The 19,957-nt window shown below is 40.4% G+C and overlaps 1 protein-coding gene and 1 long non-coding RNA gene across 3 annotated transcripts; one reads left to right on the top strand and one right to left on the bottom strand.

The window, feature by feature from the left end:
• The first annotated feature begins 1,195 nt into the window (after positions 1 to 1,195).
• On the top strand, positions 1,196 to 5,751 carry LOC145505874 (uncharacterized). The gene is made up of 2 exons (XR_014053331.1): positions 1,196 to 3,057; positions 5,471 to 5,751. It is a non-coding gene; the product is annotated as an uncharacterized LOC145505874 (long non-coding RNA).
• SFPQ (splicing factor proline and glutamine rich) lies at positions 3,818 to 19,638 on the bottom strand. 2 transcript variants are annotated; one of them, XM_081489026.1, is made up of 13 exons: positions 18,715 to 19,638; positions 17,843 to 18,031; positions 17,247 to 17,548; positions 17,052 to 17,147; positions 16,072 to 16,268; positions 15,889 to 15,973; positions 15,467 to 15,584; positions 15,050 to 15,098; positions 14,848 to 14,969; positions 9,299 to 12,424; positions 6,169 to 6,217; positions 5,213 to 5,296; positions 3,818 to 3,907 (listed from the first exon to the last, which is right to left on the bottom strand). In XM_081489026.1, the coding sequence occupies exons 1-10, from the start codon at positions 19,540 to 19,542 to the stop codon at positions 12,287 to 12,289; spliced, it is 2,124 nt and encodes a 707-aa protein (XP_081345152.1). In that variant the 5' UTR covers positions 19,543 to 19,638; the 3' UTR covers positions 3,818 to 3,907; positions 5,213 to 5,296; positions 6,169 to 6,217; positions 9,299 to 12,286. The 2 variants fall into 2 exon arrangements, with proteins under 2 accessions (XP_081345152.1, XP_081345153.1); XM_081489027.1 differs by lacking the exon at positions 9,299 to 12,424.
• Between the last annotated feature and the right edge of the window lie 319 nt (positions 19,639 to 19,957).

The following is a 19,957-nucleotide window of genomic DNA, read 5'->3' as shown; positions in this document are numbered from 1 at the left end:
GAATCACATAGTATGTGATCTTTTGTGACTGGCTTCACTTCTGTTGTAGCACATATCACTACTTCATTCTTTTTTATGGCTAATAGTCCACATATCACTGTTTATCCATTCATCCGTGACTTTTATTTCCACATTTTGGCTGTTATGATTCTATAAACATTCATGTACAAACTTTTGTGAACATGTTTTTGTTTCTCAGATTATTAGACTTGCTGGGTCATATGGTAACTGAGCAACTGCTACCATTTTCCAAGATGGCTACACGATTTTACACTTCCAATAGTGTATAAGGGCTCTGATTTCTCCACATTTCTGCCAACACTCAATCTAGTAGTTGTGAAGTGGTATCTTTTTTCCTTCTCCAACTTTTATTGAGGTATTACTGACAAACACAATTGTATAATAAAGTGTACATTGTGACTAGGATACCTTATGAAAGCACCCATCAACTGCTTCGTGTGAAAACATTTAAAGTTCTACTCTCTTAGCAAATTTCAATTCTACGATGCAGTGTTTATGAACTAGAGTCATCACATTATCTTCAGACATCTTGAAAGTGTGAAGTAGTATCTCACGGTATATGTATTTTTCACGGCCAGGCTGCACAACCAGGGATGGAAGCCGGGCCCCTGCACTGCAAGTATGGAGTCCTAACCACTGGACTGCCAGGGAAATCCATACGTTTCTACCAATAATGCCAAGCAACTTTTCATGTAGTTACCTGGCAGTTTTCTATGTCTTCCCTGAACTAATTTCTATTTAAATCCTAGGTCTATTTCTCAGTTGGACTTATTGCCTGGATCCAAGTCCCTAACCAGATATGACTTGCAAATATTTTCTTCTGTGACTTTTTTCACTTCTCAATGTTCTTTGAAGAAAGGTGATTAATTTTGGTAAACCCAATATGCCCCTTTATTGTTCAACACCTTTTCGGTGTCATATTTAATAATCTCCTGCCCAACTCAAAGTCATGAACGTTTACTCATCTTCTAGGTTTAATTTTATTCATACATTTAGGTGTTCACTAGTTGTTAAGTAAATTAGTTTGGGGAATACCATGCTGTGTTAAATCTTTAAATTCTTAGTAACAGGATATTTTCCTATTTGGCGCTTTACTCTATTCCGAGTCTTTCCCCAGACTGCATGATTGCACTCATCTCACACGCTAGTCAAGTAATGCTCAAAATTCTCCAAGACAGGCTTCAACAGTACGTTAACTGTGAAATTCCAGATGTCCAAGCTGGATTTAGAAAAGGCAGAGGAACCAGAGATCAAATTGCCAAAATCCAATGGATCATCGAAAAAGCACAAGTTCCAGAAAAACATGTTTTATTGATTATGCCAAAGCCTTTGACTGTGTGGATCACAACGAACTGTGGAAAATTCTTAAAGAGATGGGAATACCAGACCACCCAACCTGCCTCCTGAGAAATCTGTATGCAGGTCAAGAAGCAACAGTTAGAACTGGACATGGAACAGACTGGTTCCAAATCAGGAAAGGAGTACATCGATGCTGCATATTGTCACCCTTATTTAACTTACATGCAGAGTACATCATGAGAAACGCTGGACTGGATGAAGCACAAGCTGGAATCAAGATTGCCGGAAGTATCAATAACCTCAGATATGCAGATGACACCACCCTTATGGCAGAAAGTGAAGAACTAAAGAGCCTCTTGATGAAAATAAGAGTGAAAAAGCTGGCTTAAAACTCAGCATTCAGAAAACTAAGATCATGACATCCAGTCCCATCACTTTATGGCAAATAGATGGGGAAACGAGACTTATTTTGGGGGGCTCCAAAATCATTGCAGATGGTGACTGCAGCCATTAAATTAAGACGCTTGCTCCTAATGTAGACAGCACATTAAAAAGCAGAGACATTCCTTTGCCAACAAAGGTCCATCTAGTCAAAGTTACGGTTTTTCCAGCAGTCCTGTATGGATAGCAGTGGGACTATAAAGAAAGCTGAGTGCCAAAGAACTGATGCTTTCGAACTGTGGTGGTGGTGAAGACTCTTAACAGCAAGATCCAACCAGTTCATCCTAAGAGGTCCATCCTCATTATTCACTGGAAGGACTGATGCTAAAGCTGAAACTCCCAATACTTTGGCCTCCTGATGCGAAGAACTGACTCATTTGAAAAGATCCTGATGCTGGGAAAGATTGAAGGTGGGAGAAAGGGAAGACAGAGGATGAGATGGTTGGATGCCATCACTGATTCTATCGACATGAGTAGGCTCTGGGAGTTGGTGATGGACAGGGAAGCCTGGTGTGCTGCTGTCCATGGGGTTGCAGTCACACACAACTGAGCAACTGAACTTGAGTCTTTGCCTCCTCTCATTCTCCCTAACCTCAAGGATGTCGAGAACTTTTTTTTGAGAACTTTTTAAAACTTGGCTGTGTTGGGTCTCCACCATGGCACAGGCATGAGATTCTCTTGTTGCTGGGCATGGGCACTACAGCTCACAGGCAGTCACTCATGTGGAATCAAGTTCCACAACCAGGGGTTGAAACTCCATTCTCTGCATTGAAGATGGATTAAGACCCTGGATCACTGGGGACATCTCCCAACCCATTTTAACACCGAAGATGGAAGGCGTGCAAACTAGTACATGCCTCATATATTTGTTAAAAACCTTGTGGACTTGTTCTCAACTTAAGCTCCCCTCACTTCCCTACATACACTTAAAAATAGCAACTAATCCAATAACCTTGCAAGGTAGGGATTCTTCTTTGACCCTATTATAGCGTGAGGTTAAACTTGTCAAATACAATAGCATATTAAACAGCAGAGACATTTCACAAAGGTCCCTACAATCAAAGCTGTTTTTTCAGTAGTCACATATGAATGTGAGCTGAACCGTGCTGATAAACCGATGCTTTCAAACTGTGGTGCTGAAGACTCTTAGGTGTTTTGGACAGCAAGATCAAACCAGTCAATCCTAAAGGAAATCAACCCTGAATATTCATTGAAAGGATTGATGCTGAAGCTCTAATACTGTGGCCACCTGATACAAAGAACTGACTCACTGGAAAAGACCCTGATGCTAGGAAGGTAAAGAGGGCAGAAGGGGGCAAGAAAATGAGACAGTTGGATGGTGTCATCAACATGAGTTTTTTGAGCAAACTTCAGGAAACAGTGAAGGACAGAGAAGCCTAGTGTGCTGCAGCCCATGGGGTTGCAGAGTTGGGACAGGGCTTAGCAGCTGAATATGTAACTTGTCAAAAAAAGTTAAAAATTAGTTTTGAATATATACCTCACATTAATTTGGTGTGAAGAGTCCTTTAACAGCTCTGTCTTTCCACCATCTCCTGTAGTTTGCTCAAATTCATGTCCATCTAAGTCGGTAATGCTAACTCTTTCATCCTATGCCACCTCTGTAGCAATTAACAATTGCCAATCACATGGTAACTCCAAGACTAAAACTTATGAAGACTGAACGCAATTTTTTCTTTTTAAGGCCACACCGGGCAGCATATGAGCTCTTAATTCCCCAATCAGGGCTCAAACTTGTGCCCCTTGCACTGGTCCACTGGACAGTCAGGGAAGTCCCTGAAGGCAATTTTTATGATAATGACAGCTAAATCCGTGAATAAATAAGGGCATCGGGTTGATTAGTAATTAAGAGGCTGGGGGCGGGGAAGGCTGAAGCAGCTCTGCCAAAAAGGCCTCAAGAAATAAAAGTCCTAAATTATGCAATGTTTTAAACTTATAATATGGAATGACTTCTTCAATGCCACTGAAAAATAAGTTGCTGACATTTATGGAAAATTCTAGAAAATAGACTCCTACTTAAAAACAAAACCAAACAAAATCCCATCTTGAAACATTTTTATTCAACAACAGGTTGATTCCTCTCTTTGCTCTTTTCCTCACTGGTTTTCAAGACACAGTTCACATGATCCTGCCAATTAAAAGGAAACAATTATTCCAAAAGTTGTAATAGTTAGGTATCAAGGTCTCAAATATTTATCAGAAACAATCAGGTAAACTTTAACCAAGGAATGTGGCAGCAGAAGTATTTGACCTAGCAAAGTTTATTAAATTTTATTTCCATCTTCTACAAGAACTTTTAGTTACAACCAAACTCTTTAAAAGGCAGATCTCTTCAAGACATTCCATTAATTGGCACCCTCTGGTGGCTCGGGCAGTAAAGAATCCAACCCCAATGCAGGAGACCCAAGTTTGATCCCTGGGTCAGGAAGATCCCCTGGGGAAGGCAATAGCAACCCACTCCAGTATTCTTGGCCTGAGAAGTCCCATGGACAAAGGAGCCTGGCGGGCTACAGACCATGGGGTTGCAAAGAGTCAGACACAACTGAGCAACTAACACTTTCTAAGGTATAAGACATAGCTCTCAATTCTCCCATTTGTTTAAAATTCAACTGAATTAAAATAAAATCCAACTGATTATGATAGCCCTTTATACCTAAGTGATACCATGAACATATGCAATTTTTATTACATGAAACAGGGAAGCTACTGTCTATAGCCCATTTTGTAAAAAAAAAAAAAAAGCTTTATTGGAACGCAGTGACTGTTTCCATTTGTCCACATAATGTCTATGACTGCTTTTTAGCCAGAAAAGCAGAGTTGAATTGCCTTTTAAAATTGCCAACCCTCTAGATTTTGTTTTCCATCAATTCTATCAGTGACCCCACCATTTAACTATCTGGATGAAAAATAGAACTTCAAATCTTCTGAATCTTCCTCTGCATTGTTGTATGGATGCAAAGGTAAATATAACTATATTTATTTTTATTAAAAACTCAAGTCCCTGTTTTTCCTGAGGCTTTAGCCAAATAAGACTAAAGACAAGGCCTACCACACCTCAAGACTTTAAAAAAAAAGATTAAATATTTAAGTAACTGTTATAAAAACATACTTGCTACAAAAAAGTTTTAACATAGAAGAAATTAAAATAAGATATCCACATAAGTAGTTATCTTTACACCACCCAAGATTCCTTCTGAAGACAATTTTTTTCTTTCGATGTTTTTTGATGTGGGCCATTTTTAAAGTCTTTGTTGAATCTGTTGCAAGACTGCTTCTGTTTTATGCTTTAGTTTTTTGGTCCCGAGGCATGTGGGATCTTAGCTCCCTGCCAGGGATTGAACCCTCACTCCCTGCATTGGAAGGCGAAGTCTTAACCACTGGACGGCCAGGGAAGTCCCTGAGGATAGTTTAAGAGTTAAGAATCTCAACTTACCTCAGTACTTCATCAGTCTAACAAGTTGTGGCTTTCCTTCTTGATCAGCTCATGCTGTGTGACGTCTTGAGAATTTATATCCACCTATCATTAAAATATAACTGTTATGGTAACATACTTGGCATATCTTAAACATTTTTAAACCGATTTTGAACATGTACACTTTATTCTGACATCAACAGGTATATATTTTGGCATAGGTTTGGATTTCAATATTGGTTGTTTTTTTTTTGTCTATGGGCTTCCCTTGTGGCTCAGACAGTAAAAAGAATTGACCTGCAAGGGAGAAGACCTGGGCTCAATCCCTGGGTTGGGAAGATGTCCTGGAGAAGAACAGCTGGCTACCCACTTCAGTACTCCTGCCTGGATAATTCCATGGACAAAGGAGCCTGGCAGGCTGCAGTCCATGGGGTTGCGAAGAGTTGGACACAACTAAGCAACTTTCAGCTTCATGTTACTGTTTAGGTTAAGACCTGGCATTGTAGTATGCATCTATTGGAAAAAAATCTGCATCATTAAGTAAACCCCTGAAGCACAAACCCATGTTGTTCAAGGGTCAAACGTACTTAAGGAATTCTCGCTACCAGTGACGAAACTGTTCTTCAAAATTTATAATGTAAAAGGAATCTCAAGGAGATTTCTGAATTGGTCCAAAGTTGATTTTAGAGTACCACAAAATACAGCATTTCTCCACAAATTCAAGCCTTTTCTGCTCTAACTCCATCTTTTTCTTCTATTATTTAACATTTTTATAATAAATATTCCCAGCTGTTTCTCTTTGCAACTCATATACACCCACACACATCTATTTTAAAAAACAAAAATACAGGGGTATCAAGAGGTGAACTTCTTAAAAATCAAATAGCTTTCACCCCACACAGTTAAAACAAATCATTTAACCATTAAATAGAAACCAAACCCCAAATCCTTAATAGGTAGACTTTCAAGAAGCTTACTTCAAGTGAATGAGCACTCCAGTTATCAGCCAACATCAATCATTCTCACCTAAAGAATAATAAGAAAAAGTTAATATAAAAGACAAGGGCATGAAGATTTGAAATGCTAGTTAATTTCAAAATTTAAAGAGTAAAATTCCAGAAACAAAGATTGGGGGCAAGTTACAGCATAAAAAATAGGAAGAAACTTCATGGTGGGGGGTGGAATCTAAAATCATTCTGAAGTAGCAGTAGACACCTGAATTAGAATGAGAACTGTATCTTCTTTGTATTTACAAAAGCCTAACTGCATTTTCACCAGTCTGAGCACAATGAAGTTTGACTGCAACCCAAAATATACTATCCCTTATGTGAAGGTATGTGACAACGTTTACCTCACACCAAATGAGTTTTGACATCGGCTCTTTTCATATAAAAGCACATACCCTGCTCCCCACCAAGTATGTCTTCCATTCTCAGGTGGACTGACCACCTTCAGCAGGAGTCCTCCAAGAGTGCCCTCCCCGTTCCACAGTACACAACAATGCAGTTGTTATCCTGCAATCCTATGTATTTGCCTCATTCTTTCCCTCTTAAGTCCTCACTGAGTTTTAAGTTACGGCAGGGAAGCTATGCCTTATCAGGACAGCAAGGAACCTGAGTTTTTCTGAGGGAGAAGACATTCACCTTCACTATATATGCCTGGCAGAGCCACAGTGCACAAAAACCAGAAAGATCAGCCTTAATCCAAATTCCAGGTTTTTCTTCCTCCCTGTTATCAGAGACTGCCAAGGGTATATGAAATAGTTCCCTGTTGCACATGTACCATCCATAAGGGATACTATATCGTTTTGCATTCTTCCTCCATTCTCCAGATTATCCTATTCTGCATCCAGCCCCCTTTTCACCCTCTGAATAAATCTTTTCAGCACTGGTGTTCAAAAGCAACATTTATGTTTGATGGTTTACCAACAACTGTGTGATTTCCACAGTTGAGTCTTAAAAATTGCCAATCATTATCTAGCAGCAATGACAGATGATTAGGAGCAGCCAAATCCTCTGAATTCTTTCCCTAACAGGCAGCCATTTGAGAACTGCACTAGCTGACAGAGCACTGAAACGTTATCAGCTAAAGCCCAAACCAAATAAAGGCCCAGAACAAACATCCCAGCTCTCTAAAACCTATCCAAAATCATTAATGTTAAGGCAGTAAATGCAGGACTGTGGATCCTGTCACTGCAGCTGACAATGATTAACAATAAGAAACATGCAACCCCCATTAAGGTTAAAAGTCCAAAACTAGTCACACGCATCTCTTTATCGGGAAAAATGAGACTATTTTGCATTCTTTGCAGGTTTTGCAACCTTATATGAAGAGCACCCATTGCATTTCTTTCATCTTTCATAAAGCACCGGTATCTATTCCCAAGGGCCTAACAGTACGAAAATGCATTCTGGCATCACACCTCTGAACTTGCGACCATTGTCATTAACAATAATTTGTTTGTAGTAAGAAAAGACTATGAAATACAATGCAAGCACCTGGGATATAGTTACTATTGAAACCCGTTTATCCCGTTTTTTGACTGATTTTTAAAAAGACCCTCTGCACTAAAATTCACAAATTACAGCTACATACAAATTGACTAGTAAGAATCCACTTAAGCCACAGGTTTCTCATTGAAAGTGCAAAACCCTCTTCATCTTGAAATAAGCAGAATGAGGCAAAATTACCCCCCAACCGGATGATGTCCATATATTAAGTACATTCTCTCAAAAGTGCTATTGACTGTTAAGAAATAAACCTGATCTTTTATTTCTAAACAATCACTGAGCCATGGTAGCCAAGAGTTGGCTACCAACTTCATGGATTATGCCATAGGAAAACCCCATCAGAATTGCATGCCAATTTCGTGACACTATTGTCACTAATACTGAGCATTATGTTTGATGTACACTGTATTACTAATACAGACCTAAACTAGTCACCATTTGTTCTTTCATCTAGCAGGAGTCAAGTCATTTGGTTGAATGGACTACATATTAAAGTTACAAGTCTGTCCCCACCATGTGAATTGCTTGCCCAAGAGCAAGCCATTTTTCTTGATACAAAAGAAATTCTCATAATCATGAAGAGTTTTGCCAACATTTATGCGAAGTAAACCAAACTTTCCAGTTACAGAGCAGAAAACATTATACATGAAAGCTATTTCTCATGCATGCTAGCTAAAAATCAGTTCATAGACCAATGTTCAGTTGAATTGAGGTCTGGAACAACTGTCGATGCAAAGCTTAAATCCTGAACAACAAAGAGGGTGCTTTTGAAGACTTTCTATTTTGATAATTGAACAGTTTGGATTGCAACATCTCATCCCTAAAAAGCTAAGGGAACCAAATTCAAAAAGCTACCCTGAACATTTGCAGTTATCCTACAGAATACGACGAAGTCTTACAATTGGGAAATGATTCCCAATATGTATTCAATAGGCAAGTCAACATGCTACACCATCTTCCCCCAGGTTTAGAGTATAGACATATTTAGACAAGTCACAGAACTTGAACTATTCATGTTAGATTCCCATCTATGCCCCCAGTTAGTAACAAAGCTGTTCCCATGGAGCCCATTTAAAAAAATGTTCAAATCACATTGCAAAAAAACCCTGTACTTTTAGTTTTAATTCACTCAACCCTGTGGAGTAATAACCAAGATTACACTCTGAAATTGATATGCTGACCTATAGGGAGGTCAGTTTGCTGTAACAGAAACTAATTGTCACATGCTATACACAGTCTGTGTCAGGATGCTAACAGCACTCTACTTTACAAATATGGTATGGTCCCCCCCCCACCCCACTGATGTGTTTCATGTTATCTTCAGTTTTGATGCAACTAAACACCACAGCCCTGAACCAGATACAGACCAAACGTTCTAGTTTGCACTTTTTACCTGAGAACTGCAACAGCACTGCACTCTGCCTGACCAATTACAGCTCTAAACCCAAACCCACGCAGTTTTGATATAAGCTAGCTTTATCATACACGTGTTAGGTGCTGCACTGTAATTTCATTGTCAGAAGTATGATGTCAGAATGCCCACGGAATAAAAGTACATAGCAAGTCACCAAGTTAGATTATATTGCTTGTTACCTACCTGTATGCAGTCGGCAATGAGAATCTCGGAGCAAGCAGGAATACTACATCCGGGTCCTAATGTCCATTGCCATTTGCGGTACTACGTTCCTCACAGTTACGCACTGCAGAAATGCTGGCTAAATGCAGTTATGTAGCAGGCCACTACTTTAATAGTGCACAATTGCAGTCCAAGAACACCAGAAAATATTCCGCCACAAACTTAGTGGCTAGCCCAAGAAAAGCCAAGTATCTAAATTTTTATCTGCCATGATATGCCACTTACAAAAATTGCACAGGCGTAACATTACAATTTCCCAAATTATTGTGTATTTATATTAGTGATATAATACATCTAATAAAGAGTGGTGGGGTTTACAGTACTTCTTAGAAGTTTAATTAGTGTTTTAAGTGAAGAGGATTATGGTTTCACTAAACATGAGCCAATGGGTTAAGTTTCTAAAGTACCTATTAAATACACTGGGATCTCTTTGAGAATGCAGTTTTTAAAGATAAGGAGTAATTAGAGGAGCAGTTAGTTTAAAAACAATCAAGTGTTCCTCTTAAAATTATGAGAGAAAGTGGAGAAGAGGAAATGGGGGCAGGTGGTTTCTTTAAATGAGAATAGCCAAAATACTTCTGAACTAGTACCTTCCCTTTCCCACCCCAAGTTTCGTAAATCAGCTTTTAGGATCTACTTTTTAAGATGATTTAAATTCACATTAGGCTATCATATACATTGCAAGACTTGTTCAAAGTCTGAGTAGCTTCCAACCCTCGATACACTGCTATTTCAGTGATAAAAGTCAAAACTTCGTTAAAACTAAGCAACATTATTTGCTAAACAATGTTTAGCAATTCTACACAGTAAGGCTATCAAAACCACAACTTTCAGAAGATTATCCATTAGCATCCTTCACCACTCTTCAAAGGAACGGTACTACGAAAAGCTTATTTTAGGGGTCTGTGCCAGCATCCCTTACAAAGAAAGGCATGTAATCTGAAAAATAAACTGAAACATTAATTTTATAGGCAGATTTTCCCATTTCCCCACCAGCCCCCACCCACACATTCAAGTTCACCCTCTGTGGGTGTCCCATGAACACCCCTTATTTTCTTATCATTAACGGAGTCCCTACCATACAATTCAAATTGTAATGGACTCCTTTCGAATCAAGACCCTTGTTTCCAGTACAGAAAATCTCATACATTATCACCAATTAATGACTTGGGACAAAACTTCTTCCTATAATTATGGTAGAACTACTCATTTCCAAGTGTCTTGGTGAACAGAAATAATGAACATTTTCTAATGAGATTCTCTCCCTTAATCAGCACACCAGGTACCTGTCAGTCACACAACCAGAATTTGGTGGCAAGCCTTTATACTCCACTAGTGTTTTAGTATTAACAGGTTTCCTATGCACAGTGCTCCACTGTTGCAACCATAGGTTTCCCTTTGTACTCAGGCACAATACTAAAACTTCAGCATTTAAACAAAGATTTGATTTAGAATTTTACTTTTGCCAATTAACACTAAAAGAGGTGAAAAGGAGGAAGACACATTCCATAGTAAGAGTTCTATAATGTACCAATTTGAATGGAAATATAGCTAAAATCAAAGCCAGACCATTCAATTACTTTACCTACTACTTTTAGGAAATTGTTCCTCTGCTTATATATACACCGGAAAAACAGGTGTTCCCATTGTACCAACAGACACCAGTAACAAACTATTTTATTAATAAGTCAAAATGTCTCTGATGGAAGGAGAGTCAATGAAGTTGACGTTAAACTGACAACACCATCGAAAACACTCCAAAAGCTTTATGGTGGGAGGAAGGAACATCTGTACTGTGTAGCATGAGCAACTCTCTCCAGATTTTGTGCCACATCAAAAGTAAACTATGAAAAACAAAAATGTTTCGTAAGAATGGTTCTCTGAAACCCTATGTTACTAATAGTCACTACAAGCTCTTAGAAAACAGGTGTTTTCATAGTCCTACAGATTTTGCCCAATAGAAGTAGCACAAGGAGATGTAAAAGTACAAGTATATACATTTCTAACCTACTTTATGATTAACTATACCTCTTATTTTTGAATTGAATTATTCACACTAAACTCCACCTTTATAAATCACTTAAAAGTAATACATGAAAAGGCTTCATGTTTAACAATCTTTAATTCAAACGTGAAAGTTCAATACAAGCCGTTTGCAGGGCTTGGGACTCGTTTTTTAAAAACAAGAATGGAGGAATGCAACAAAATGATCTTTCCACTTTTTCTTCAGAAACTTTCAAGGAAAGAATAGATCATAGGGCCATAAAAGATCCATTTAAGTCATACCCACTTTCTCCCCCTACCAATAGTCTTACACCCATTCCATAATCTTGATACACATTCCTGAATGAAGATTTACAGTTCAGCTTTGCTTACATAGCCATTTAAAAATACTTAGCACCAGCTTGCTTCCTTGCCAAACAAATCAAATCATGAAACTACTTTATAAGCATTTCTTCTTTTTAAAACAAGGGGGTACTTATAAGTAGAAAGCAATACTTAGCCTACAAATAACATTTCCCAGAAATGGCACATGCCATTCAAAGGCCTAGACACTCTTATGCTTTCCAAGTGGAATACCTAGCCTAATGTGCATAGAAGCATGAATGGCAAAGTTGAAGATCAATATCATAACTATTTTTTCTATTTATTTGAAGCACAGTAAAAAAAAATTGGTACACTTTGGAAATTCAGTGGCACAGGTACACTGCCGTAACTTGAGGGACATTATACAGTTTAAAAAAAAAAAAAAAGGAAAAAAAAATTCCCCTGTTGCAAACACCGCATTACATAATTTTACCTGCCCCAACAGACCATTTACAAATATTAGGTCAATAAACTAACATCCATAAAAAGGTTGCTTTCTTACTAAAATGCAAGAATTTAAAAGACTGGTATCTAAACAAGAAAAGACAAAAACAAACTGGAATGAAAGCCTAGATATCACATCTAAAATCGGGGTTTTTTGTTTGGGCCTTCATACTCTTCTCTCCCTCTACCATATCCTGCCGGAGTTCCAGGCCCCATTCCCCTAGGACCCTGTCCACCCACAGGTCCCGCACCTCCCTGCCCAAAGCGCTCAGTACGCTATTGGAACAGTAATTAACAGTTCATTATATGTAGTTGATGTCCATGTGTGTTAAGTAAATATTTTAGAAGGTTCCGTAGTCAACGTTCGTCGATACAATCACCAATGAGTCGATCCACAGGTACCGGGAACATAGAAAGGAAAAAAGGGTAATTTGAAAATTAGTTTACGATAATACATGCCTTGTGGTATGTTCCCACTTGAGCCATTCTCATACACCTGTTTCAAAGAATAGATCTTCCCTGTAGTGCTAAAAAATTTAAGAATTAGTGCAGATGTGAAAACCCATTCCAAAATGAGTTTTAAGAAATTTCACATCAGATTAACCCACTGAAAAGCTTACAAACTTCTCACTTTCAAGGTCTGAACAGGAAATTTAATTTCCAAGTAAGCCTAACAAGCCCAACCAGACAGATTCAATTCACTCAATGAAGTGACAAAGACCTACTCACCAGTTAGTGGTATGTGCTGCATAAGAAACCTTGTGCTTTCAAGATCTTAAGACACATCTGCTAATTTGCAGAAATCTTAAAAAGGTTCAAAGTTTTTAATAAAATGCTACCAGACTACAAAAAGAAAAAGAATAGAAGACTAATAGGTTTAGTCACTTAACCGGCACAGTAATTTGATTTAAGTGTTGCCATATTCTCTCCAAGTATATCACCTTCACAGCCATCACTACATAAAACCAGAGAAATTATGTTCACACTCCTGTTCTTCAAAGTTGCAATTAGCTGAATATACAGCCCACCCTCGTTAACAGCCCAACTTTTCATTTTCCCTTATGTCTGTGGAAAGTCCCGACAGTTATGATTCCGTGTTTTGAGTGTCTCCCAAACAGCATTAACACCAAACTTAAGTGACTGCAATAAAGCAGGACTTTATTCCATCTAGTTTTTGGTTAATTCTAGTCATAGAAACCTATGATCCCAAACAGAGTAACCCTACAGATATGCAAGCACACCAGCCTGAACTATCTTTCAAATTCATATAAAGCAGACCAATTATTAAGAGTATTGCTCAAAACACAAAACCCCCAAACAGAACAAAAATCCAACAAAACCCCCCAGAAATTAAAAAAGGCCTCAAGGTTTAAAACTATTATAAATAATTTCAACATGCTTCCTACAAAATACTAGGGCTACTTAAGACTAAATCCTAATCCTTCAAACTATTTCAAAATCGTAACAATTTTAGGTTTTCAGCGCATTTGTATTATCTTAAAAAGGTGAAAAGGAAATTTGGGGGCTTGTTACATCATCTTAGAACCCAGGAACTACACGTAACAAGGACTATAGAATCTGAACTGTGGGAACATGTCAAATTAGTTACAAATTTTATATACAACCTACATCTGGTTATTAGGAAGCATATAAATCAAAATATAACCCACATTATTTTTAAAATTCATTTTAGAGCTAACAGTGCTACATTTAACCCTCCAACTATTTATGACTCTAATCTTCAAAGCCTTAAGTAGATGAGGCCCCATTCTAAATCCTTGTTATTTGTAAAATGAATCTAGTGAGCTATTTGCTGCAGCTTCTCTCCTTTGCCAAAAGACTGTAGATGAACTAATTAGATTCAATTCAGTTGTGACAAAGCACTTTTCTCCAATCCCACCTCTACAGCAAATATTCAGTCCTTCTAAGGATTGTAAAATCCCGATATCACCACTCAGACCAATTCTCTTGGTTGTTCTAAAGGATCCTGACAGGCTATCTGTACTGCTAAAATATGACACCATCAAGAAGGTTCAGATCAAATGCACACAACTAGTATGCTAAAAAATAACATTGACTTTTGCTATTCTGTAGCAAAAGAGAGATGCCCATTTATTTTAGAAAGTACACCTAAAGACAGGCCCAACAGGAGGGAAACGACGAGTCCGAAGACTAAACAATTTCCTTTTCATGGATAAAGTCACACCAAATGTAGGTCCAAGTCCTACACGTTGCTAAAACATGCCTAAAGCTACAAGCTACAAACAAGTCTGATTCACACTTATGGCAAATACCAGCTTAATGAATGACAGCTTGCCATTTGATTACTCACTTGGATGTAGAATAATCAGTAGTATCTAACATTCAGAATTTGGATTTGCCATGAACTATTGTGCAAAAGTACACAAGCAAGATAATGGAAAGCACCTAAGTCTACTTATTGCCAAAGATAACTCCAACATACTACTACTAACAGTATTGACTTTTTATTGGCAACCTTATCAGGTGAGGTTACCACATTGAGTTCTTCTATGTTGCCAACGTATTCATCAATATTACGGATTTACAAGATAGGGGAGCTAAAAGAAGTCCAGTCACCTACTTAAAAAATTAAAAAAACAAAAAACAAAAAAAACACACACACGTAAGTTGTGAGAATGAGAATTTCCTTTTGAACTATGTCCCACAAGATACATTACCATGTCGCTTCCCATCATGGAACCACTCATTGTTGCTGGTGGAACTCCAGGATTAGCTTCATAACCTATGCCACCACCACCACCTAGAGGTGGAAATTTCTGGCCTCCTGAGCCATAGGGATCTAGGAAATAAAAATGCTGGTTACCACTCACCCGAAATACTGCTCTTCATTAGTATTACTAATTTAATTTTCATTCTTACCTCCCATGTTCATTGCTCCTCCACCACCCATTCTCATGTCTCTTTCTCTCTGAAATAAAAAAAATCCTTTCATACACTTGTACTAAACCCATAACAAGCATTCTTAACTACCAAGGAATTTTCAAAGCTTAACAAAAATTGTTTTGAACTTAAAAAAACCAATAAGGCAATTAAAAAAAAGACGCCATTATCAAAAAACCTATAAAGCAAGCTTCTTCCTAACCAATGAAATCTTTTGGCCCACCCAAGGAGAAGGTAAAACTCAAGGCACATCAATCATACAACACTTGGGTTAAAAAGGAAAAAAAGGGGGGGAGGGGGGCAGAACAGCTACCATGTGAAAAGTGATATTTAACTGAGTAAATCTGCACCCTAGGTATCCACAAAACTCCGATTACATTGCAAAAGTTTACTTACTGGATCCATATAGCCCATCCGACTATAACTTTCCTCTCTTTGGCGTCTCATCTGTTCTTCCATCTCACGTTGACGAATCATCATCTCTTCTTCCCTCCTACGTCGTTCTTCCTCTTGCCTGGAAATATTCATCAAGTATGAAAACAAAAGATTTTTACACACATTTAAAAAATTCAACTTGAAGGAAACTAGTAGTTTACTTAAGAGCATTACAGCAAATGGAAGGTTGGGACAGTGACTAAGGAGAAAAGCCCTAAATGTATTCTAGCAAAGTAAATGAGCCATGTAACAGAAATCTCTATTTTGCAATTTAACCATTAAGCCAACACTGACATAGTATTTAACATCTCTGTACCTCAACAGACTCACCTGCAAAATTTAGGTACACTTAACACTGAAACAAAGGTTTAACAAAACTGTACCTCAATTGCATTTCTTTACGTTTCTGCATTTCTTGATTGTGCAGTTCTTCCATGCGTCTTAATTCTTCCTGGCGTCTCATTAGATCTGAACATTGGAAAATTTTGTTATAGATTCACATTAACAAATTCTAATAAGCTCAAAAGGCAAATGATCCTGTTGGCAAAATTCAGAATGTATTTTACCTTGACGCAAAAGATTTGCCTGATGCTCATGATAGGCATCTTCCATTTCACTTTCCAATTTGTCTTTTGCATCTTTCATGTTTTTTTCAACTTGTTCCCGCTGCTGTTTTTCCATTTCATCGAGGGACTTCCACCGCTGAGAATACTCATACTCAAATGTCCCATGCTGGGCAAAACGCGGAGGGGTTTCTCTCTCCCTGACAATATTTAAATATGAACCGATTTATGGATGCACACAAGAAATATATGTATCTGATGTCCCCTAAAAAACACTGGTCCTTCCACTGGCTTCTCACGTCTAAGAAATACTAGAAGGCAAAAATTACCTTGATTCTTAGTGTCCTTTACACATTCCAAGATGATACTAGACAGTAACATGAGCAATGAAGATCAATCCTACCTTCCTCATTGTCCTAATTCCACTTCCCAAGTTTCAATTCAAAGAATATTTTTCCAACCCTGAAAAACCAGGATATCTACAACACATCTTAGCAACTGTTAAGAACAGAACAAGATTTCATATAAAATATACCTACCTCAGAGACAAACACTAAGTATTTGAATAACTGCTTCAAAACCTCTAGCTTTCTAAACCTGAAGTTTTCATTAAGCACATGTAAGATTTTTCTACATATTAAGGAAAACTGAAAAATTATCAAGTTCTCCAAACTTATGGTTGCCGAAGGGGAAAGGATAGTTCGAGTTTGGGTGAGACATGTATACATTCCTATTATTTAAAATAGATAACCAACAAGAACCTACTGTTCAGCACAGAGAACTTTGCTCAATGCTATATGGCAGACAGGATGGGAAGGGAGTTTGGGGGAGAATGAATACATGTGCATGTATGGCTGAGTCCATTAGCAGTTCACCTGGAACTATCGAACACTGTCAATCTGCTATACCCCAAAACAAAATTGAAAATTTAAAACAAAAAAAATGAACAAGTTCTCCTTTATACTTTAAGAAATCGTTCTTACTTTTGATACATTGGATTCTTCTGGGCAAGTTTTTCAGGAAGACCGTCTTCATCATCTAACTGTTCAAGTGGTTCCACAATGACTGGACGAGGAGTTCTAACAACAAAAATGGTTCCATCTTAATTTTGTTCCAGCTTTACTGCAATTTCTTCATGTTAATAAATAATAGTTACTAAGATAAACATAAAAACTTACGTTGTCAGTAAGAAAACACCTTCACTGCATCTTTCAAATGCTTTTCTTGCTGCTGGTTTAGAAGCAAATTCAACAATGCCTTTCCCTGTAGATCTTCCACGATCATCCACAATTACAACAGCCCTTTCAATAGGACCAAACTGGCTAAAGGCTTCTTCCAACAGCTCATTGGAAACATAAGGTGAAAGATTTCGAACAGAAAGGGCAGCAGCATGTGTGGCAAATCGAACCCGAAGCTGTCTGCCTCTCATGGGTGTATCATCAAGTTCAGCTTTAGCTATTTCAGCCAACGCTCTAGATTCCTGCAAGCATCAAGACATACACTCAAAGTTAATGACCTCAAAACTGGCTAATGCCCACCCTAAAATTGCCATAAGTCTAACCCCCAATCCTATTCTGCCGGCTCAGTTTAACTTATCTCCAGTCTTCCCCTGACAACACACCCACCCAATCCCCCATTTTAATACTATTATGCACTATACAGCAGTTGCATCTTTTCTGTGAGTGACAGAAAAATCTTTCTGTTGGTTCAAAAAACACTACGTAGTAGTAAAAAAAAGATAATTCCACCAGAAAAACACAAATACCAAACTCACAAGCTTAATAAATCCAAATCCTTTGCCTTTGTTTATAAAAACTTCTCCTGGTTCTCCATATTTAGCAAAAAGTCTTTTGAATTCATCCTCCGTGATGTCTGCAGGTAGATTTCCAACAAACAACCGACAACGCTGCGTGTAAGTTTTCTCTCCAGGCCTCCTCAAGAGCGACAAGTTGGCTTTAAACCCCTGACAAAAAAGGAAGGAAACTTTCAGATAAAACGTACCTCTACAAATAGGAAGAAACAAGTCTTTTCCCTAAACTGAGTATGTTACCAATCCAGTAGCATTGTTCTTCTGTTGCATTTAAAGATCGTACCACATGCCTAACCTGACTTCCAAACTAATCAGCCATAACATTAAAGAGCCTAAACCACCAGAATACTCTTGAGAAGACAAGCCTCTCTGGAGAGCAGGCTCTGTATCAGGAACCTCGTCAACCGTTTATGCCTAACGTACCTGACAGCATCAAAACTATAGTGGACAAAAATCAAAAGGGTGGAAGGGTATTAATAAAACGACTCAAACTCTGCTGTCAACGACGAAACCTGTGGCTACGCGTTAAGAGAACAACTCGCCCGATGTCGTCAATTCTAACTTTCACGCTATACTCTTTACTCTGGACCCCAGGATCCGTTAGCTTTAACGGGGCCCGTCAAACTTTCCTCAAGCCACCCTCTGCCAGCCCAGAGGCCTCCTCAGGGATGCCGCTAGCGGACTCGCGCTATCCGCCCCTCCATCCCGCAGCCCCGCCCACCCATCCCCGCCTCCCGCGCGCAGGCGCCCTTTCCGGTCTCCGACAAAATGGAGGGCGGGGAGGGGGGCCGCCGCCATCTTAGGAAAACCGACGCGTAGCTCAGGTTGACACTCACCTCAGAGTCCGAAATCTTCTCCTCGCTGCGGCCGCCGGGGCCTCCGGGCGGCGGCCCTTGGTGGTGCTGCTGGTGGTAGGGCGGATGGTGTTGCCGGCCCCCGCGGGGCTCCCCGCCACCTCGGTGCGGCGGCTTAGGGTGGCCGCCAGGAGTAGTTAGGCCCGGGCCGCCGCCAGGCTTCGGCCCGCCTGGCATTTTGCCGCCCTTGGGGCCGCCGGGTCCCGGGCCCTGCTTAGGCCCGGGCACCGGACCCCCTGCAGGTGGTGGAGGCGGCGGGCCCCCAGCCTGAGGGGGAGTGGTGGGCACCCCACTGCTCGGCGGAGCCGGTGGAGGCGCACCTGGGGGCGCCGAGGTGACAGCGGGCGGCGGGGTCGGGGTGGGGCCTGGCCCCGTGGGCGCCCCCGAGGTCGGGGGTGTGGCGGGCGGCGCCGAGCCGGTGGCCGGAGGGGCGCTGCCTACTCCGGGAGCCGAACCAGGTCCTTGAGGAACGACGGACTTAGATGAGTCCTGTGGCGGCGGCGGCGGCTGCTGGTGCGGCGGCGGCTGATGAGGCGGCTGGTGCGGCGGGGGCTGAAGCGGCGGCGGCTGCTGTGGTGGCGGCTGCTGCGGCGGTGGCTGCTGCTGTTGCTGGTGCGGAGGCGGTGGCGGGATCTGAGGCTTGGGGCCACCCTGGCCCGGCACGGGCCCCATGGGTCCGCGATTCTGATTGAGGCCCATGCCGGGCGGCGGGGAGCGGAAGTCGTGGAGGCCGCCGCGGCCGCCGCCTCCTCCGCGTCGGTGGAAGCCGCCACCGCCACCGCCCCGGCTTCGGAACCGGTCCCGAGACATGTCTGTGATCAACGGGCGGTCGAGGCAAAAGCGGAGAAGACGTTCAGGGAACGTGAAGGCCACCTTGCTTCGCACAAGATGGCGGATGACACAGGCGGCGCGCCGCCTTTGTCCTCTTCTTATATAGCGTGGCTGGCATGGCCCCGCCTACTTCTCGATCGGTAGCTCCAATAGCCAATTGCAAGTACTGTACTTGATGACGCTAGGTTACGAAGATAATCATCCCTCCTATTGGCTCTCATGAGAGGCGGGAGGAATGGAGTGGTTGAAGATTTCAGTCGGCCAATGAGCGGAAAAGGAGTTGTCTGTAGGCCACCTTGATTTGCTGGGAGATATTTGAATGGGTTCGCCAGAGCAATTTTCCCGTAAAAGCAAATAGCCAGGGCGCTATCAGCTCCTGGGGAGAGATGTTAGA

The sequence above is a fragment of the Giraffa tippelskirchi genome, chromosome 5, assembly GCF_054371585.1.
Source record: "Giraffa tippelskirchi isolate mGirTip1 chromosome 5, T2T-mGirTip1v1.2.pri, whole genome shotgun sequence".
Taxonomy (NCBI): Eukaryota; Metazoa; Chordata; class Mammalia; order Artiodactyla; family Giraffidae; genus Giraffa; species Giraffa tippelskirchi.
The sequence above is the reverse complement of the archived record's forward strand: the minus strand, read 5'-3'. Positions and strand labels throughout refer to the sequence as shown.